The sequence below is a fragment of the Glandiceps talaboti genome, chromosome 17 (genome assembly GCF_964340395.1).
Source record: "Glandiceps talaboti chromosome 17, keGlaTala1.1, whole genome shotgun sequence".
NCBI classification, from domain to species: domain Eukaryota; kingdom Metazoa; phylum Hemichordata; class Enteropneusta; family Spengelidae; genus Glandiceps; species Glandiceps talaboti.
Window position 1 is genome coordinate 22,162,209 of NC_135565.1, and position 23,146 is coordinate 22,185,354.

The following is a 23,146-nucleotide window of genomic DNA, read 5'->3' on the forward strand; positions in this document are numbered from 1 at the left end:
ACACTTTATTTTAGCCGTTTAGAAAATTTTACATTTCTAATTTGGTATTTAAACAAAATAAAGTTAATAATGATCTATGAAATATAAATATTAAAATATACAGTAGTTCTAGTGTGTGTCTATTGACTACATGTATCATCCAGGTATATGTAGAGAGCGGTTATAATATCCTTATGTTTTGATTGTAGTATATATCTAAATTGCTCTCCTCTATCTAAGTTTATAAAGTTTGAGTTGAGGGTAGTGATAATACTAAACATTTTTTCTCTTTGTTTTGTATATAATTTACAATGAATTAGATGATGTCTTTCATCTTCTATTTCTTTATATGTGTTGATATCTCTGTGTATCTGTATGTCTATGTGTATGTGCTCATCTCCGTGCATGTATCTGTATGTCTATGTGTGTATCTGTATGTCTATGTGTATCTGTATGTCTATGTGTATGTATGTCTATGTGTATCTGTATGTCTATGTGTATCTGTATGTCTATGTGTATGTATGTCTATGTGTATGTATGTCTATGTATCTGTATGTCTGTGTATCTGTATGTCTATGTGTATGTATGTCTATGTGTATCTGTATGTCTATGTGTATCTGTATGTCTATGTGTATCTGTATGTCTATGTGTATGTATGTCTATGTGTATCTGTATGTATATGTGTATCTGTATGTCTATGTGTATGTATGTCTATGTGTATGTATGTCTATGTATCTGTATGTCTATGTGTATCTGTATGTCTATGTGTATGTATGTCTATGTGTATCTGCATGTCTATGTGTATGTATGTCTATGTGTATCTGTATGTCTATGTATCTGTATGTCTATGTGTATCTGTATGTCTATGTGTATGTATGTCTATGTGTATCTGTATGTCTATGTGTATGTATGTCTATGTGTATCTGTATGTCTATGTGTATGTATGTCTCTGTATATCTGTATGTGTATGTGCATGTATGTCTCTGTGTATGTATATGTCTATGTCTATGTCTGTCTATGTCTATGTGTATGTATGTGTTGATATCATATTATTGAGATGGAGGATAAAAAGAGTCAAACCATTGAATCCCAAGGAAACCCAGGTTGTAGGAAAACAATTATACTAGTAGTGCTATAACTTATATAATAATGTACTTGAAACTGTGATCTGTAACAACAATACATTCAACACAAAACTTGTAGTGACATGTTGTTAAAACACTTTTCTAGTCATCAACCTAAAGTCAATTGTCTTTCATTGATGACAGACACAATGGGGTAGAGTCCCTCTGTCATTAGCCTTGGGATACAAGCATTGTGAATGGGGTGTGCTTTCACATTAAACAGCTTATTTGTGGTACAGGTCTGTTATGACACACAGTCATGTCATGAAGAAGGTAATAAAAATACTAAGCAAATTCAAGTAATTAAAGGGGGAGGTGAGACTGGGATTAGTTTAATTTACTACTTGGTTGGTAGAGTCTGGGCTCGAAATTAGCAGTAGTCCTGTGTCCATAGACTATCAATTCTTGTCATTGGGCAACCATAATTTGCAGCTGGTAGTCCCAAGTCCACACACAACCAATTCTTGTCATGGGACTACCATAATTTGCAGCTGGTAGCTCACTCAGGCTATCACTGATTGTGTGATGATTTAAAGATGGAAGATTTACAGACATAAAGTATTTTTATAACATTTATATTTGAATAAAGGAACTCTGTTTTCAGTTCAGGAATATGGGACTAGTGGTCACTGCCCTTGGGTTACCAATTGGTACCCCACTATAACTACCCAAAAAAATGTAATTTCGAGCCCTGTAGAGTTATGTGGTAAAATAATAGAATCTTCCTGTATTACTTAGAGTCACCTGTTTCTACAAAGTCAATCCTATGGTTTCTTAGTTAAAGACCTATGTTTCAATCCCAGGTCATCACATAGTAATATATCTTAATATAAGGATTACACCGGATCATTTTATTTTTTTTATGCATTTTTTTTTCATATGTGAGTGTCTAGTTCAGGTAGTTATGTTTTCTGTTGTTTTCCAATATGGTCTCTGTGTTATTGGTTTCTTCCTATCAGATGTACAGCCATTACAGATTGGAAGAATAGTTGTATATTGTCTTTACAAGTTGATGTCAGTTTCTGCATCCATAATTTCTTGTGTAAGACTTTATAATTGTCGTGATTTAATTCTCTCTCTCTCTCTCTCTCTCGAATACATGAAAAAGTTTAGGGTCGGCAGTGAAAAACTAGATGGGGTCGGGTAACCTGAATCAAACAAGTTGTTCCTTTAGGCCTAACAAAGGTATTTTTTATCATATTATGAACATTCCTGTATTTTTCTTGTTTAGGCATGTATATGTAAAGTACTGACTAATTTTCTACCATGTTGTTACATGTATTGTAATACTTTTAGCAATATGACCTCCATGCCTCCAGTTCGAAAAATATGTGATTGAATTTTGGCATTCCTTTTTTAAAACCTTTTAAAATAAAATAAATAAATAAATGATGACTTTAAGAACAAAATTTGTAATCAATTAATATAATAAATAAGGATTATCAGTTGTTAATTCTGGTTTATAATAAAGTTATATACAATGTATAATATAAATTTTAATGTTCAAAATTTTATTTTTGATACAAAAGTTAATTTTTTTGTCTGAATATTTTAACCTCCATACCATGACAAATGTGAGTTGTAGTGATGCAGATCGACCAGGGTATAAAACCCATATTTTTGCTCAAAAGCCTTCACCCTGGCTTTGTGGGGCATTGTGGGTATAATCTTAACCCTAAGGTGGCCATATGGATGAGGATTGGGTATTGTTATTGATTTGTTAATTTATAAAACAATTTTATCATGGCTTCCTACATGAAAAATTAATGTGAAACAACATATGCCAAATCCTTGTTTGTAACTCAATAAATTGCAGAAGACTGATAACTGTATAAAAGGTTTGTTATTGTACGTACAATAACAAACCTTTTTTTTACTCATTTTAACCTTTTTTGCAATGTATGGAGTTACAAACAGACTTATCAATATTGTTTCACATTAATTTTTAAAGTAGGAAGCCATGATAAAATTATTTTATAAATTGAAAAATCCAAAATAAATACCCAATTCTCATCCATATGGCCACTTTAATCTTTATTTCTTATAAAGCGCATTACATTAAAAATAATCATAATGTATTGTACAACTGACAGGAATAAAAAAGACAGCAATAATACATCATTAAACAATTGTTGAAATGTCCGGATATCATGCAAAGCATTAGTTTAAAAGGTACATAAATGTTAAAATATGTAAAATACCTAATGATAAACAGACCGAAAAAAAATAAGGTGGAAAAAAAAATTAACTGTTTCCGATAACATGGCCTAAGAAAGTCAGGTAGGTAGGTCAGGATTTTATTTTATTTTATTGAAAAATATTGCTTTGACCCGAAACCAATCAAAATGTCATTCAGAATACCCCTTCTGTGATAGTTTGATGAAATATGTACAGACATCCCTGGGGAAAGAAAACAGATGTGCATGAAGGTCAGAAGACAAAGAATTTCTTATCTATTGAAGTTTTAGTTTTAAATGTGTAGTTCAAAAAAATGTTTAAGGTTGGAGGCTTAAACTAGTGTCAGTCGGGTCATCGGAAACACACTGGTTTTCTTTTTTGGCCTTTTTCAAACCACTTTTAAAACTATTGAATGAAGAAGATGGCAGTCATATTGCTAATGAAGTTCTAGTCCATCTATACCCATGATGTTCAGCCAAGTCCAGCATGGATTGCCAGCAATTAAACTACACATGTACCCTAGATTGACCCAAGGGGTGACCCCTTTGATTAACTCTAGGCTATACATTTGTATGCATAGGAAATCAATGGACCGAAAAGTCACTTCTCTCCCAAGGCCTTTATGATTTGTCCTATGGTTTCACCTAATAATCAGGTTTCTGTGTAGTAGGTAATTGAGTAGTGGGTGCCACCATGTCATACCTGGAAAACAAGTAAAATGATTAACAATGAGTTAATGCTTTCCTTTGTATAAATATAAATTTACTGATTACCATAGTTTCATAGAGAGATCACTGAAAATAAATTATATTATACCATGCTTAAGCCAAGTTATTGTCTTTGAACAGAAAATATGGAGTATACCCACGTCAGCCTACTTCATGACAACCCGTGTCCACAAATCATGTTAAAAATAATCACCAAATATCAAACATTTCCTAAAATGTACATGTTAATCCAAATAAAACTAAAAGCATAATATAACTTGGAATTATGAAAGAAATTCTGGAAGTCTAAAAATCTTGCCTCACCTGTCCATGAACTAGCATGATAGAATCATGCTGTGTGAGTGAAACCATATAATTTATACTTTTTTTAAAGATCAGAAATCTATTCTTAGTGCTTCCTGTGAGATTGATTATTCACGATCATGATATTTAAATTTTCAATATTCAGGAATTTGAAGAATCTTGCCGTATTCTTATCATGGTACAAAATCTAAGAAATCACATAATTTATACCTTTTTGAATATCAGTTGTCTAGTAATAGAATGTCTTAAGTGATTATTTCCTCATATTCTGTACTTTCCTCATATTCAAATCTTGCCTCATCCTTCATAAACAGGATGATACAAATAAAAAAAAAAACTTTCTAATGATCGGTAGTCTGTTCATAATACATCCTGTGAATAAAGTATTCAGTGTTCACTATTTATAGAATGTTTTAATTATTAAAATCTTGCCTCATCCTCTTCAATCTGGCTTGGTATCACAATAAAATATCAGGAAACCCTATAACAAATCACTGTTTTTGTTTAAGGGTGGTAAGTAGGTAAAATCTACCTGAGTTCCCCTGTCATTTTACCAGGGTTCCCTACCAGTGTTTTTGTTAACTTTAAGGGCAGTAAAGTAGGTAAAATCTACATGAGTTCCCCTGTCATTTTACCAGGGTTCCTTACCATTGTTTTTGTTAAGGGTAGTATCGTAAGTACCTAGGTAAAATCTACATGAGTTCCCCTGTCATTTTACCAGGGTTCCTTACCATTGTTTTTGTTAAGGGTGTAAGTCGGTAAAATCTACATGAGTTCCCCTGTCATTTTACCAGGGTTCCTTACCAGTTTTTGTTAAGGGCAAACCTAGTATTAAGTGTGACCGTGGAGAGTATTTGGCAATTTAAACAATGTGGTAAGATAGCAAGACGCATACAATAATATAAAATTTGTTAATATTCTGTTATTCCAATAAAACTAGGTCAGATGTCTTATATTCAACCAGACATCTACATGATATGTGATATGCTAAACTTTGGATTAATGTTAGTTTTTTATTACAAGTGTCACAGACTATCTAAATAGTATATATCTAAAGTAAATATTACAAAGTATGAATACTAAATAGTTTCTTTTATGTTTTAGTCGTCAAAACTAGACAATTATGTATGAATTCATGTGTATGGATTTCAACATTGTTATTTATGAATTATAAATGTGCGTGTACAAAGGAGGTCTGCGTTGCTGAATTTATTTCTCTAGGATCTCTCTGTTTATGAGGTATAATTTATTTTTGTTGGAAAGATTTACTCAACTTGATATTGCCATAAAACGACCTATTAAACATGTCTCTATACATATTACAAACTTAGAGATACAAACACTTCACATAATAACGCATTTATAATGAAATATTTATACAGCGCTTACCCACACTGTAATACTTGATATTGTTAACCCTTTCATGGACCTATATAATAGCTCTACATCCCCTACCATACATGCCCTTCCCCAACTCCATGGAAACATACAATCCATTGCAGTAGTGTGTGTCCTCTAATGATAGCCAAATTTTGTTGTTGTGAGTCAAAATGATAAATACTGGCATTTCTTGTGAGTCACTACATAGTAAGAGATAGGGGAACACCAAATTTTGGTGTGTCATTAGAAATTGTGTGTGTCAGTGGCATGTCAAATTGGCTTAGAGGGCACACTGTATTGCAGTCATTGTAAGTTCATAGTGGTTGAGATGTATTCACATTACAACCTCTATCCTACCAGGTTAACAGTTATACCACTTGGTTGATAGGAGGGGTGGGGAGGGGGGGGGGGGGTACTTGAGTGATTCACAATTTGCTCAAGGACTTCAGCCATTCAGAATCAGAAGCAATAGGGAACTTGCTATCCAGACTGAGCATGCTCAGATGCAAAGACCTATGGGATTATCTGTGGTTATCATAATACCTAATCTGGAGCTACTGATAAAAGTAACCTCCCACAATGGTCATGGTAACTATGAATTGATCATTCGTGGTTGCAAACGATGTATCAACATTGTTTACAATACCGATTCATGAGTATTTATTATCACATTTCCCATGATGCAATAGTCAACATGGCGGGTTTGCAAGTTCCCTGTTGGGAACAGCAAAGCTGAAACCAACAACCTGCAGATTTTGAGCTGACTACTCTAGTCAAACCAATTATTTATTTATATTTATATAATTCATGACTGATTGCATATATTAGATACCAAGCAAACAGTTTAAGTGTTGAATGTTTACAGTTTGATAAATGGGTTATCCATGCTATGATGGAACATCTAGATGTCTTTAGTTAGAGACATAAATATGGCCTAATAAAACAAATTGTTTGGTTCCAGTTACCCGACCGCACCTAGTTCATCACGCCGACCCTAAACTTTTTTTACATATTGAAGAAAAAAATAATGAAATTTTGAAAATTTTGAAATCGTGCAAGAAACAGTGGATGCGGAAACTGACATCAACTTAAAAAGACAATATAAAACTGTTCTTCCCATCTGTAATGGATGTACATCTTATGAGAAGAAACCAATAACACAGAACATATGGAAAACAATGGAACACATAACTACATGTACCTGAAGTAGACACTCACATATGAAAATAAGATATAAAAAAAAAATAAAAAATAAAAAATCTACCTACCCCAACCCATTCTAAAATTGAGTGTAATCAGAACCACACCATTTTTATTTTTAGGCCTAACAAGAGTATTGGAATCTTTATCATGTTGCTGTAAAGTGTTTGTTCTTAATTTTTAAGACACAAGAAACTAGACAACTCTGCTTTTTTTAGGCAAAAGTATATGTCATTGAATGATTGTCACTGTGAATCTGTGACTATAACCTGGATTTTTGGGCCAGTCTGTCAGCATTCAAAGTTTGTTGATAAATTAAATACTCATTATTTTTATATTTTTCTATCTTTCAGATATCTATTTATACAACAATGTCATGATTTACAAAAGTGTCCAGAAATAAGCCCCAGAAATCAAATAAGTGATATTCACAACCTTCTTTGCATCGTAGTGTCTTTGTTACCATGACAATGGGTGAAGAAAAATCTAGTTCCAGTCAGAAGAAATTCCTCTGCCCTCGTCTTATTGATTACTTGGTTATAGTCGGTGCTCGTTATCCAAACCAAAATAATAACGTCGCCCAAACTCCAGAATTAGTACGGAGATATCCGATTGAGGATCATGATGATTTTCCGTTACCTCCGGATGTCGTGTTCTTTACCCAACCAGAAGGATGTATCAGTGTCGGCCAGAAACGAATGAGTCTGAGAGAAAATACCTCGTTCACGTTTATCTTAACTGAGAAGGACACTGGCAAAGTTCGTTATGGAGTCTGCGTTAATTTCTTCAGGCCATTCGAGAAGAAAGTCTCGGAACACAGAAGTAAGGAAAAGAAAACTAACTATAATGAAAATCAGAAAACATACGAGCAGAACTCGTTAGGTGTCCCAATTCCAGATCAACCGGAAGCCGATAAATCACCTCGTACAAGAAGGCGTTTGAAAACGGCAAAGAGAGTACGGAACAATTCTCTTACGACACTGTGTATTCTTAGTCATCATCCGTTTTTCGGAGCATTCCGGGAATGTTTGTTTACTCTGAAGAAGATGATTGATGCATGTAATGAGAGAACACGTAGGAAAGTAGGATCCAAATGTGCTGTCAGGTATGTCTTATCTTTTAAACTTACAAATCTGTTGTCAAATTGTGTTAACTTAGCAGTAGTCCCAAGTCCACAGACTACCAATTCTTGTCATAGGACCACCATAATTTGCAGCTGGTAGTCCCAAGTCCACAGACTACCAATTCTTGTCATGGGACTACCATAATTTGCCACTGGTAGCCCACTCAGGCTACCACTGATTATGTGATGATTTAAAGGATGGAAGATTTACAGACATGACAGTATTTTAACCAATAGAGGAACTCTGTTTTCAGTTCAGGAATATAGGACTAGTCGTCACCATCCTTTGGCTACCAATTGGTAGTCCACTATGACTACCAAAGAAAAAAGTTAATTTCAAGCCTTGAGGGTTACCACTAAAATTCAAAGTATAGAACTGAATTCAAGTTTTACCAGATGACCATTTTTTGTATCTAGAGATTCCAAATTTTAGTGAAAAATGTTGTATTTGTGAATGGCTAGAAATTTGAGCACCTTAAGAGGTGTATGAGCCGTGATATATGTGGTTGCAACACTAAGTCATTCAATACACCTATCAAGCCATCAATGAATGAATGACCTTTATAGTGACCTTTCTTTGAACTCCTGTATATCTGTCATATGGACACTCACCATAATGTGTTGTACAGGCATACCATCCTCAAAGATGTGTTGTCAAGAGGATATTTATACACTCCAAAATAAGTGCTGTGTTTGTCTGGTGCAGTAAATTAGGATCTCTTTAACCTCATTCACACACAGGCAACCTACGTAGTACGTGTCACATTATATTGTTTGCTATACCTCAGATGGGATAGATTTTTGTGTACATGTGCACTAAGGACAGAATTAGTTACAGAATACCTCAGACCACTATTTTTAGTGGTCTGAGAAAATACAGAATAAATTAAGAACTTTTTCTAGAAGTAATTCAGGAGACAGATGTAGGTGTATTAACCCTTAAGATACCATAGACTTTTCATCCAAAAGACGATCCCGGGGCCAAGGACTTTTTCCACCACAGAGGAGATTACCTACTCTACAATTAACTTGAAAGGAATAATAAAACATACACCCAAATTACCAATTCTATTTTTTCATTATCCACACATTACATTTTTATTGTCAAATGAATAATTAACCCAGATATGAGGTGAAGAGGTGAAAATTGGGTTGATGTGGCATGGGAATGCTGAAGGGACTTTCTACATGTATATGCAGACATGGTGCTGTAAGGATTAAAGTCAGTATGGTTTTGGGATGGTTTATTAAAAAATATGCATATTATTCACTACTATGTCAAGAAGGACATATAGGACAGAATTATCATGCACATCCACATAAAGAACATATTATGGACTTTTTCTGGTTAGAATTTAAGGCTGGAGATGGGTTTTCTTAAGGCTGTAGATGTATTGTTGATGTCTTAGCTTGATCAAGATGAAAGCTAGCTACACAATTAATTCTATTAAGATACAAGCTGATAATGATATGCATGCAAATTAATTAGCATTTGAACTAAGGAGTGTCCTTATGGTATTTCGCATCTCACCATTCGTAAGCAATGAAGCAACACAATCAAGTCTATTAAGGTACAAGCTGATAAAGATGTGCAACTTTGCAAGTAAATTAATTTTGTATTTGTGCTGAGGAGGACACTCCTTATGGTATTTCATATCTAACTAGTCGTAAGCAATGAAGCAAGACATTACAATTAATTTTATTAAGATACAAGCTGATAATGATATGCATGCAAATTAATTAGTATTTGTGCTAAGGAGTGTCCTTATGGTATTTCGCATCTAACTTACTCCTAAGCAATACTACACAATTAATTCTCTTAAGGTACAAGCTGATAAAGATGTGCAACTTTGCAAGTAAATTAATTAGTATTTGTGCTAAGGAGTGTCCTTATGGTATTTCACATCTAACTAGTCATAAGCAATGAAGCAACACATTACAATTACAGAATTACAATCACAAGATAATAATGATATGCATGCAAATTAATTAGTCATTTTACTGAGGAGTTGTCATGATACCTTGAGGGAGTTCCATGTAATTAAAGAGTGTGACTATCACAGTGCAGTACTTGTATATGGATACTGAATTAATGTCACACCTTATGATTTGGTCAACCATGACTTTAGTTAAGACTTAGATAAATTAATGCATTCAGTTCAGTTATTTGACACCTATAAATCTGTCCAAGATGTCAATTTATTCCCTTTAGCAGTATTCAGTACATATAATATACTGAATTTCATACCTTCATCATATAGAGTAAAGTCAAATAACCTAAATTTCTTTTAAAATATTAATTTTCTAATTTATTACCAGACGCACCCTTTTCTTTCTTTTCAAGTCAAGACTTGTATCATAATGTAGAGGGGATGAATGCTATTCCACAAGCAACATTAGGATCACATCTCCATGTTTCTGTCTGTCTGTCCGTCCGTCTGTCCGTCCGTCCATTCGTCTGTGCATCCGTGCGTCCGTGCGTCCGCCCGCCCGTCTGTCTGTCTGTCTGTCTGTCTGCCTGCCAGCCTCTCTCTCTCTCTCTCTCTCTCTCTCTCTCTCTCTCTCTCTCTCTCTCTCTCTCTCTCTCTCTCTCTCTCTCTCTCTCTCTCTCTTTCTCTCTCTCTCTCTCTCTCTCTCTCTCTCTCTCTCCATCCTTCAGTCCCTCCCTCCAATCCCAATAAATCTTTTGTCTATTATCAGAGGACACACTAGTCTCAAACTTGGCTGTCTGAAACACATAAAATATATAAGATAGATATATTTCATCAGTCAATAAAGCAAACAGATAAATAAATCACTAAATTTAAGTCAGGATTCAAATAATTATTAAGTAAATAAATAAATTTTTGGAAACCGGTAAATATATACAGTCCACTAGTTAGAGTAATGGTGGTCTACGTGTACTTTTCTTGATGTAGCTGTGAACTACGGTATCTGCCACTACATGCTTGATATTGTCTGCATCAATTAAATCTTGTCAGATACTTCTATTTCTTTGAGTGCCATTCTGGCTGTTGTCAGAGAGCAAATATCTATGTTGTCATGGCAACAGTTCTTGACCTGTCTGAAATAATTTAGTATGATGTTTAATAGTGTTTCCTGTCTGACGCTGTAATTTATAAAAAGCACTTGAAATAACTAAGATACTAAAGGTTGTAGTGCTTGTAGATATTAGATAGCGCAGATCCTTCACACTGGCAGATTTCAACTAATGTCTCCTCCACAACCGGGTTGTTAGTGGCTGAGTGGTTAGCTTGTATACCTCTTACCTATATACAAATTGGGTGCCAATGGTTTGATGACAAAAATAACCAGGTCTGTAATATGAAGGGTGATGCTCAGTTTGATCCTGCTAAAAAATACTGGTTTCCTGGTACTTCAGTTTCCTCCTGCTTCAACATCAATACTAGGACACCAGGACACTGATCCATGGCAACCATTCAACAAATTTCCAAATTTATTAGAATGAATAAAGATTATTATTATACTTATGTGAATGGTTTTGAATAATAATATTGAGATCGTGTGGTAATGCTACGGACAGTGAGTAGATATAAAACTCAATATTATATTTAAACTTTAAGAATCTGCACCTGCATACTGACACTTCAGATAGTAACATTTTGGGAGCATTAGTCTTAAGCATGAAATACCTGACATATTGCCCACAGAATTGACTGTAAGTCCAATAAGTCCCTGGAGTCATGATGGGTAAATGGTCAGAATGGCCAGCTAGGAATCTGCAGGTTGCAGGTTTGAGCCCCATCGATGCTGTTTGTTTCTGAATGGCTAAAGTCCTTGTGCAAGATTTGAACCATGACTGTGCCTCAGTCAACCCAGCTGTATAATTGGGGACCTGGTAGGATAAAGGTTGCAATGTGAATGCTTTAATCCTAAGTGCTTATAAAGGTGCAATGGATTGTATGCTCAGGGAGTTGAGGAAGTAAAGGGCCGTTGTGCCACTATAGATCCGAACCAGGGGTAATAATTGTAAAGTACTTTGAGCACAGTATGGGAAAGTGCTGCATAAAAACCAACGTTATTATTTATTATTTATATTCTTACTCTTCAAAATTCAAGATAAATATACTTTTATGAAAGTATGATAGTCAGATCGATTACATTTCTTGCTAGACTAAAGTAGTTTAAACATTAACAAGTACAAGTACAGTGTGGTTGATTATATTATCATTACTAACTCTTATCTACATCACTGTCTCATCATTTGTTACCATGGTTACTACAAAATCGATTCGCATTAGTCTGCAAGGGAGCCATAAATTGTCTACAGTTTAATAGACTAGAATAAATGCATGGATAAATATTTCATACATAAAATAAGATTACAACAGGTTTATAGATTATCAAATAATAATCTCAGTAAAAACTAATTTGATGATAAACCCAAACTGACACGGCTGTGTGTTATACTTATCATATATTTGTTATTGTGGTTATATTTGTAATCGTCATGCTAACAGATGTGACTGTACTTGTAAAAGGAAATAACAGCTAGCTATACCAGTCTTTGAACTGAAAATTTCATCTTCACATACTAAAAGACCAAGGCTGGCTTGTAACTCCACAGATAATATGACATATACACACTCTTATTTGTATACAAACAACTCCAACTCCAACATTTGATGTTAAATTAGCAACTAGAACACAATACAACATTGCAACTTTGTTTATTATTCCAGATTAGATATCCCACAGTGTCCTATCAAGAAGACTCTACTTAAAACACCACTGGTGTAATGTACACTAATTAAACATCAGGGAGTGAAAGATTACACTGTGATCAATAGAGAAACTTGCTGCTAGTAGGTAGTTGTAGCACAGCTTGAGACAGACTAAGAGATACAGTTTGTCCAACATTGTTGTATTGTACACATTTGGTCAAAGCATTTAATTGCAATAAAAATAAACAACATACATTAGCAGCATCATTAGAATCAATAATAAGTGATAACATTATTTAAATGGAGATAAAAATGTGTCATCCAAAACTCAATTATCCTCATTTGCATAATGAATATGATATGAAATTATTAAGTTGTTGTTTGTTGATGTTTATCATGGTATGTACATATTAAGTATTGTGGAGGTCACTGACATGAAAATAATGACACCGGCTGGGGAGTTGACGTAATGAAGTATTTTTAGTGATGTTGTTATTACTTTATATGTAAACCTGTACATGTATTCATTCATTCATTTGTTTGTTCGTTCGTTTGTTCATTCGTTCGTTTGTTCGTCCATTCGTTTGTTAGTTCGTTTGTTCATTCGTTCGTTTGATTGGTCGTTCGTTCGTTTGTTTATTCAGTCATGTATTTATTTATTTATTTATTTATTTATTTATTTATTTATTGCATCTATTTTGTATCAGGGGCTCACTTTAAGCATGTTAGGAGCAGTACTAACAGAAATTTAAAATACATACACTACTAAAAAATTAGAGAAGATATGACTAGTGTAATCACCTACAGAAACAAACAAAACAAAATAAACCAAAGGGAGGTAAGAAGATTGAGAAAAAAAATGTTTCGCTTCAAATGTTAGTAGTCAAAAGATCTAGCTGTGTAAACTGTTCTATATTAGTTTTAACAAAATCTTTTCTGTTTCCAGTCACAAAATTTAGCTATCATTAGAGGGCACACTGATGATAACTCAGGATTATTGATATATAATTAGTAAAAGTATGTCAAAATTTTACAAAAAGTTGAAAAAAAGAAAGAAAATTTTATTCAAATAAATCAGGAGGGAAAATTTATGGACAGTATTGAAGAAGATAGATATAGAGTAGATTCATTTGTTGTGATGCATGTCAAAATGTTGACAGATGGCTGTATTGTTGAAGCACTGCACTGCAAGATTAATCTTGTAATGATATACATTTGTATTCACATTTGATATCAGAAAAAATTAGCATGGGTAATAGCCTAAATTTAAACATGATTTCACAGCATTTTGCATGGCTGTCATAATGAAGTAAAAAAAAATGTTATTTTATCTTGATGTCCCTGAATAAAACGGAATGAAGACATACATGGGTATATTAGTCACATGACAGCTCAGAGTCTTCTTGGAATGCTTTAGGAATAATAATATCCATTTGTATCTAAAAATATGAATGTTATGATACAGTTTACTAATAATAAATTCATGATACTAGGAAAAGGGCATTACAAATACAAGTAGTTGACTAGCAAGTAATTGAGCCCAATCGATGTCAATCTAAATATATTTTCAAATTTAGACAAAATATGATAGCCGGGCTTTCAAAACAGTGACAGAACACTCAGTTACAATGCACACGTAGAATCATAAGGATATTTAAACAAATTTGTAATCACTTATTCTTACCTGAACTTTAAACATCAAACCATCACAATTTTATAAAGTATTGAGTGTGTTCAACAAAGTCTTGTTCAAATCATGTAAAACTTCCAAATTTCAACCCCGGATTTCAACCCCTCACATGGAATCTACCTCTGTTAAAGTATCTTAATGCTAAAACCAAACTCCCTTTAATTCTGTTTCTCATTTTAATGTCACATTACTCTGAAAAAACTCATTTACATAGTCTCAGAGATTTCTAAATAGTAATAATTGAGAAGGTGATTTATAATATAGCTAATCTCTGCAAGCAAAGCCCCAGGCTCCGAATCATTTTAAAAGTTGATTGATTAATATTATTTTTGTGTATTATTAATTGCATAAATCATTGGTTTAACTTTATCTGTGCAAAGTACGTACATCATACATTTCTTCTATACTGTTATCTCATAGTATGTACATATAATATGGGTTCATAAGGTGACATCTATTCCTGTCCTTGTGGGTCTTGTCTGTTTATGTCAACTCATATAGAAAGTAGTTATGCTAATGATGTACAAATATTACCTGAGTGTAATATAGCCCTTGTAAGATTCTCTGTAAAGTGTACATTGAAATACAGAATTTTATGCTCACAGATGTATACAGTCATATACTTATAACAAGACAGACAGACAGACAGACAGACAGACAGACAGACACACGCACACACACACACACACACACACACACAGGACTAAGTTTACACTTTTTCTTAGCTTGCAAGTACAACAAGGTATTTCCCCTACAGACACAGACAGACAGACAGACAGACAGACAGACACACAGACAGAGACAGACACAGAGAGAGAGACACAGAGAGAGAGAGAGACACACACACACACACACACACACACAAACAAACAAACAAACAAACAAACATATACACACACAAACACACACACACACATGACTAAGTCTTGTACACTTTTTCTTAGCTTGCAAGTAACAGCAAGGTATTTTCCTCTACATGTACAGTTGACATACATGTAATTATAACATACACATTTACATGTACCAGACCTGAATGGAACACATATACAGGCTAAATTATCAGTTAGAGTCCAACTCAGTCTGGTACATACATGTACATTTATTTCAATGATTCTCACATGTATTATGTAGTAACAAATTGTACCCATTAGTGTAAACATGTATGAAGCTGATATTGTCATGGATATCATGGAGTTTGAAAATGTCAAAATGTCAAAGTGGAGTCAGATGTCTTAAAAGCCCACTCACAGACTTTCTCTAGAAATATTGCTCAATTAGATATTATTTCCCAGCAGTCGTCTTCATTCAGCCAAGGAAAATACTCATGACCTAAGGGTTTGTTACTATGGCTGAATGAAGGCAAATATTGGGAATAATAGAATTATACCTCCTCAAGCATAATTTATGAAAAATCGGGAAAAATAATTGAGATTTGGAACATTTTGACTCATATTTCGTGCACTGCAAAGCAGTGACTAAGATGTGGGTTGTCGTGACATAGAATGACCAGGTTATATAATCCATATTTTTTGTTTGAGGTCAATAACTTGGCTTGAGTATGTATACTGTATGCACCACTCTATAACTGACACCACCATATTTTATTTACACTGGGGGTTGTGCACATGCCACTCTGGGGAATTGTCACCAACCCATACCCTGGATATGCACCATGTGTACAATTGCTTCATTGATATTGCTTGTGATAAATTTCATATATATAAATTATAGTTTCATATCATGGATAGATCTTTGTATAATTTAGCAATGTTGACAATTTTACTTTAAAGGAATGAAAAGTGAAAGCCAACATGTACTTTCAGTTTCCTTAAAAAGGCTTTTGAAATCACCATTTTAGATATGTCAAATTTGTAGTTGAGAAAATTACATAAAAAGTGATATTTTTTTCCAATGCTTAATAACCCTGAGTGTTTTTGCTCTAGGTGTGTTTGACTGTGTATGGTATTCCTCAAAGGTTTGGTACAAAATATGGAAGTGTATGCCATTCTCTGGTACTTTGGTCCCAAATATTATAGAACCAAAAAAGAAAATGACACTCATATGAACAACAAGTATACTTCAAGTAAATAAAGACTTGAAACTGAAAAATTAAAGGAGGTGATAAAACCATTGCAAGAGAATATAAAATAATGCATTGTTTTTTTTTTATTAAGGGTGGTAAGCAGTAGCGTAGGTATTAAGGGTGGTAAGCAGTAGCGGTTTGGAGTAGGTATTGTTGTTTTGAACAGAAAATGAACAGATTCGAATACTTATGTAGTGAATTTTGGTATTGAAGCTTGTGAATTGACTATTTTTATGAGAAAACCATGGAAATAATTTTAGATTGACCAGGTTCGATACTAGAATTAATTGTAACTTTGTTTTTTTTGCAAACCCCCCGTAAGAAAATAAACAATAAAATAAAATGTTGATTCACACAAAATGAAATATAAAAAGTATTGTAAATAAAAACAAAGCTACAATTATTGCAGCTAGGTAAGCAGGTTAAATATACCTGAGTTCCCTGGGCATATTACCAGGGTTCCTCACCAAAATTTTGGTTACATGGCATGGAAAGTTTTGCAGATTTTACCAGATTTCCCTTACCTTTTACCAGGGTCCCCACACCTTAGCAAAAATGCTGGCGTGTGTATGTACTTCACCTCAGCTGGCCCCCATACTACCTGGGAATTTAGATATATCATGATATCCACACACAGAGTATTAAATTACATTTCACAATCATGTCCTCTAAGTATCATTCACTCATTAATCATCTGTTTTAAAATGACATAAATTCACAGACAAAAAGTCATATAGTGTTTCCATGACAACCAATGGATTTTAACAAAAATTAAATGGTATTAAGTTTCATTGTAGTGAATTGTTGATATGGAGTTATACAATCTGTGTTTACTTGCCTACTTATCAGTATCACTAGACTTACAATGTACAGGTACAGTACCAGCACAATTTAGCTATAAATAGGTACGGAATGTGTCATACATAGATACTGTCTAGCTGGCCTCACCTTCACCTGGTCATTTGAACTTTGTGTACACATTAATACAAATATTTTAATGTGGATTTTATTATCAATAAACAACCAAGAATTCTTTTGAAATGATCAAGTTTGATAAATTTGGTTTGGATAAGATGATACAATGTACAAAGAATCTAGCTGGCCTCACCTTCATCTGGTCATTTGAACTTTCTGTACACAATAATACAAATATTTTAGTGTGGATTTTATTATTAATAAACAACCACGAATTCTTTTGAAATGATCAAGTTTGATGAATTTGGTTCGGATAAAATGATACTATCATGTATAAAATCTAGTTGGCCTCACCTTCATCTGGTCATTTGAACTTTGTTTACACAATAGTTTACAAATATTTTAATGTGGATTTTATTATTAATATTAATAATAAACAACCAAAAATTTTCTTTGAAATTATCAAGTTTGATGAATAGTCTTGCTTTGGATAAGATAATACAATCATATATAAAACTAGCTGGCCTCACCTTCACCTGGTCATTTGCACTTTGTTTACACAATTATGTACAAATACGGATTCAAAGTAAATTTTTCCATTTACTAGATTTCCTCCTCTCTGTTATGCTATATTTCTGTTATTAAATTTAAATCACAAAGTTTGGCTAGTGCTCAAGGTGCAAATAATCTAGTAGGACTAAGAGATATTGAAAATGTCCTTGCAAAAAGATGACTGGGTGTTTTTATGGGTTTTCTGCCAGTTTTAGAAATGGACTACTAGATATTCCCAACTCTGTGACTAGGGGTTTCTAGCTGTAATAAAAATAGTGTGTTCACTCAGGTGAAACAAAACAGTGCAGTATTATACAACACATGGTACTTTATTTTAACAGATTAATTGAAGGTAACTACACAGCTGTTGTCCATATTTGCTGTGTTCAGTGAATGTGATGTAGGAATAGACAGTCAATTTATTGTACTTCATGTAAAGGGGTGACTCATCATCATCACATCTGTACTGTACCATTAATATCACTTTCTGTTTTACACACAGGTGACGTTTTATATTATAACCCTTAGAATGCAGTAATTACTAATAGTGTTGACATTACCATTTGCTTACCTAGACTACAAACACAGACACATGACACAAATTATAATGTATGGAGAATAATTCTTGCATACTTAGATGTTATTCTCCAATATTTTTCTACATATAGCCAAGGAAAATACGAGTGACGTAAGGGGCCGTTGTCACTACGAGTCACTAGACAAGTAGTGACAACCTCTAGGTCATGAGTATTTTCTGGCTGAATAAAGAAAAATATTTGGAGAATAACATTAATTATACCAGCACCTGTAATTATCAAAGAAAAATCATGGAAATTAATGGCAATTTTGAACATTTTGACTGATATTTCAAACACAGCAGAACCAGTGACATAGACATGTGTTGTCGTAACATAGACGTGCGTTGTTATGACGTAGAACAACCATGATGTTGGGGAAAGGTAAATTAGATCACACCCATGCACAGCAGATGATCAGTGGAACTTAGCAGACATGCATATGTTAGGTCCCATGAGGCAACACTGGGTTATTTATGAGGACAAAAGAGGTGAAAAAGAGTTTCAATTTGGTGTTTCTTGCCAACTGCTCAAAATCTATGTGATATTAAATCATGAAGTGACTCTCCAGAATCCAAAGTTCATGCAAACACTTTTTTATTTCCTGGAATGGTGTCCCCTCTAATTATTTTCTTTCCATGATTTTCCCTGCCTGTTCAACACTGTCACCATAGTCCTGTTAACATGTTATTCACTCTTCACAGACATGCTATTTCAAAACTTCTAATTTCTTCCTGACAATATGAATAACTCACAAATGAAACAGACTGGAAAGAAATCCAACAGCTAGTGAAATCAAGAAGTCGACTCAAAGAGTCTGCACTGTCTATTACATGGACAGTTGACTGAACAAACATAACACTTGAAACAGACAGAAAAGAAACTGTTACACCAAAATAGATGAGAGTACTGAAAGTCAAACAATAACAACAAACTTGTCACTTTGTGAAATGAGAGAAAGAAATGCAACAATTGACGAACTTTAAAAAGTCAACAAGGAATTCGGAAGTAACCATAAGTAGAGTAGACACCATTTATACAAAAATAACAAACACAACGTGCTTTCTATTATTAGCAATAGCATTATACAAATGTAGTAGACATCATACAAAAATAACAAACGTACCTTCTATTCTTAGCAATAGCATTATACAAATGTAGCAGACAGCATAGAATTTAAACGATGTGTGAACTTTAAGAGTAATTAAGCAAGAAAGCTTGCAAGTGTCTGCACCATTTGTACAGAAGGGTTGACTGTTTTAACAAACCTGTGTTTATACTGATACATAAGAAATCTAAGGACAGATCTAAGATGAACTTTAAAAGTTAACAGTAGGTAACAATAGCCCTCATATTAATATACATAACTACATTGTATATATACTATAATAATAATTCTAAATAAAGAAGACTTATAGAGCACCTAATCTAGAATGCAACCAGAGCTTGAGGTGCTGAAATGGAAAATTACTGTATGGTAAGAGGAAATATGGATTCACAGACATTGGATACTAGGCAATTGAAGAGTTGAGACTAATGTTTAAAGAGATAGGTCTTGAGAGAACAGCGGAAGGATGTACATATGTACAGCACATTACAGGTTACTGCTGACTGGCTCTGTTTGTTACAATTATACAGACACAAATAAGAAACTGTACATTCTACACTTTCAGATAAGATTGCATTAAGTTCTTGCTACATTAAGTCTGAATGAAATACAATGTACATACATGTATAAAAAAGTTAACATATTGGAACTAGACATGCATGTGGATACCAGTGTTTTGATGTGTGCATTTGATGTTGGCTACCTACTGGAGTAGTCAGTGTGAAACAACATTGATGAAGTCTGTGTTTGTAACTCAATACATTGCAAAAAACAATACAGTGTAAAAAAAAATGTTTTGTTATTGTACGTACTTCGTCTTTCATGTAACTTTCATGGAAAGGACAGTTGTGTCTTGTAATGGAGTGTACATGTGTCCAGACTAAATAAGAATTGACTGCTGCTACACATACACCTGTTGTCAAGTTAACAGATTTAAAAGAAAGACAAGAAGCCATTCCAAAGTCTCTTGTGTGTCTTCAATCTTACACAAGTGTAAAAGTATGGATACCTGTCACTTGAACAGACAGAGAAGCAAACAACACATGAGAACATTACTCTGTGACTCACTTATGTGTCATGATCTGTTATGGTACTACTCAACAGCAAGTAAACACAGATTGTATAATATACCAGAAATAGGTTCCCCTGTTGCATTCCAACTAAATTTGGAAAGATAGAAGTTGCAATGTTAATGCTTTAATCCTATGTGCTTATAGAGGCTGCAATTGATTATATGCTCACAGGGAGTTGACCTGTTGTGCTGCTATAGATCTGTGCCAGGGATAATAATTGTAAAGCGCTTTGAGCACAGATTTGGAAAGTACTATATAAAACATTAATTAATTATTATAGAAGGAATGAATTGATACATATATATATATGTAGTATTCAAAATCTGTCTCTTTTTTATCCAAATACGTACACTTACAGTTACAAAAGAAAAACAACAAGAGATTCATATGTATATCGCATAGTGAATTATAGAAATCTGTGCTACTTTTTTATCAAAATACACTATGGCTAGAAGAGAAAAGCAACAATAGCGTGATATATGTATAATATAAAAGGCATGGATTAGACCAGATTCTCTTAAAAAGAGACTTTGAGCTAATGCCATATTGTGTGCACTGTTTACCATATTGCTTCACAGTGTGTGGGCAGCATAATATGTGGGGGTGGAATATGTATTTGTTGATGGATTTCTTGTTCATTTATTTTTGATATACAATGTGATTGGGCCTTGAAAAAATATTGCTTGATTCTGATTTTACTGACCCTACCTTTAAGTTAGTAATTTTTACTGCTGCTCCCAAAAAAAATCATATCATTCTTTATTTTGGGTACAAGCACAAATGATAACAAAATAATTGAAAATACACACATCACAAAGACTAGGAGACAAGTAAAATACACTTACATTACAAGCCACAATTTCATTCAAATAAGAGAAAGAAATTCAAATAGAATTCCTAGTATGTACAATTGCTGGTCACAAAAGCATGCAGTCAAAAAAGATCTAAACCCGTTTTATATCATCATAAATTTTTTGAGGAATTTTGAAGTTCTATATTTGTTTTTTGTCTACAGGGATTCAGTATGGGGAGTGTTAACAGGTGTATGTGAAAACCCAGGCATCTTACGTCATGATGTCAGAGAAATTGAAACATGGATTCTACGTTTGCTGAGTTCTCCAGTTCCTGTACCGGGAAAGACACGTGTGGAGTTACAAATCCTCCCTCTTCATATGCATACACCAATGCCTCTAGCACTGCCAGACCATACTAGGTTTAGTATGGCCGATTTCCCACTACATCTGCCCTTAGAATTATTAGGAGTTGAAACGTGTCTTCAAGTTTTGACTTGTATCCTTCAAGAACACAAGGTGAGTTTACCAAATATATTACATCCAAAGTTGACACCTTCTTTGATCAAATTTGTCTTACAAAACGGCTGTTTAAGGGTTTTTTGCACTCCATCTAACATTAGAATTATTAGGAGTTGAAACATAACTTCAAGTTTTGACTTTCATCCTTCAAGAACACAAGGTGAGTTTACCAAATATATTACAACGAAAGGAATAACGAGTTCTTATACCACAACGAAGGGTTCTAGTAACATACCTGTAAAATTTCACCTGTTAGGTTCGAAAGGCATTGTCAAACTGATTGTTTGCTGGGCAGCATAGTGAACAGTTTGACAAAGCCTGTAGCCTGTACAAGTAGAACATTACTCATAAGTAATTAGAACACTTGGTTGTGAGACAAGAACTATTTACCACTACACATGTAAGTTTTACCAACCTGATGAACGTAGTCAAGGATATTACATCCTAAGTTGACATGTTTGTCTTATAAAAATGACTATTGACATACTTCTTTCCTACACCGCACTATAAGAATTATTATTATAGGACTCAGAGTTAGACATGTCTTTATTTGGAAAATTTTGAATCAAGTTTTTAAGTTATATCTTTTGAGAACTCAGATGAATCTGTATGTACTGTAATAAACACTCAATTGACACCATCAGTTGTCGAATTTTTGAAAAAAAAATGACCATTTAAAGTCTTTTTCTATACTGCATCTAGTAATATTATAATAGCCAATTTTGTGGTTCTAAGATGTATTGCGCGAGAGGACGTTGCTTATGTTGTTAGATTTAGTCTTGTTTTGTCTTTATTACATTTGAAATAACATTTTCATCAGGAAATGATGGTAAGACATGTTGACCTCTTTAATTATGGGTGATTTATAGAACAAAGACTGAATGCCATCGATGACAGTGTGGGATTTTATGGGTAAACCCAAGGTATCGTCATGTGACAACCATCCCCCTGAGTAGCACGTGCACAAACCCCTTCGCGCGTACAGAATACATGGCATTGTATGGAGAGACACGCAATGCATCTTGGAACCGGCAACAGGTCTATTACAAAATATGGAATTAAGAGATGTGTTCCAAAGTCTGCAAGGTGTGTTTACCTACTCGTACATCCACAGGGAGTTGACACCATCATTTGGCC

At 33.9% G+C, this 23,146-nt stretch overlaps 1 protein-coding gene across 6 annotated transcripts in view; it reads left to right on the plus strand.

The window, feature by feature from the left end:
* LOC144447937 (MAP kinase-activating death domain protein-like) overlaps positions 1 to 23,146 on the plus strand; it is a 70,483-nt gene that overhangs the window by 2,177 nt on the left and 45,160 nt on the right. For all 6 annotated transcript variants that reach the window (XM_078138040.1, XM_078138041.1, XM_078138044.1 and 3 more), the window contains exons 2-3: positions 7,246 to 7,997; positions 21,712 to 22,006. In XM_078138040.1, the coding sequence (XP_077994166.1) occupies positions 7,357 to 7,997; positions 21,712 to 22,006 (936 nt within the window). In that variant the 5' untranslated portion in view covers positions 7,246 to 7,356. The remainder of the gene's footprint in view (positions 1 to 7,245; positions 7,998 to 21,711; positions 22,007 to 23,146) is intronic.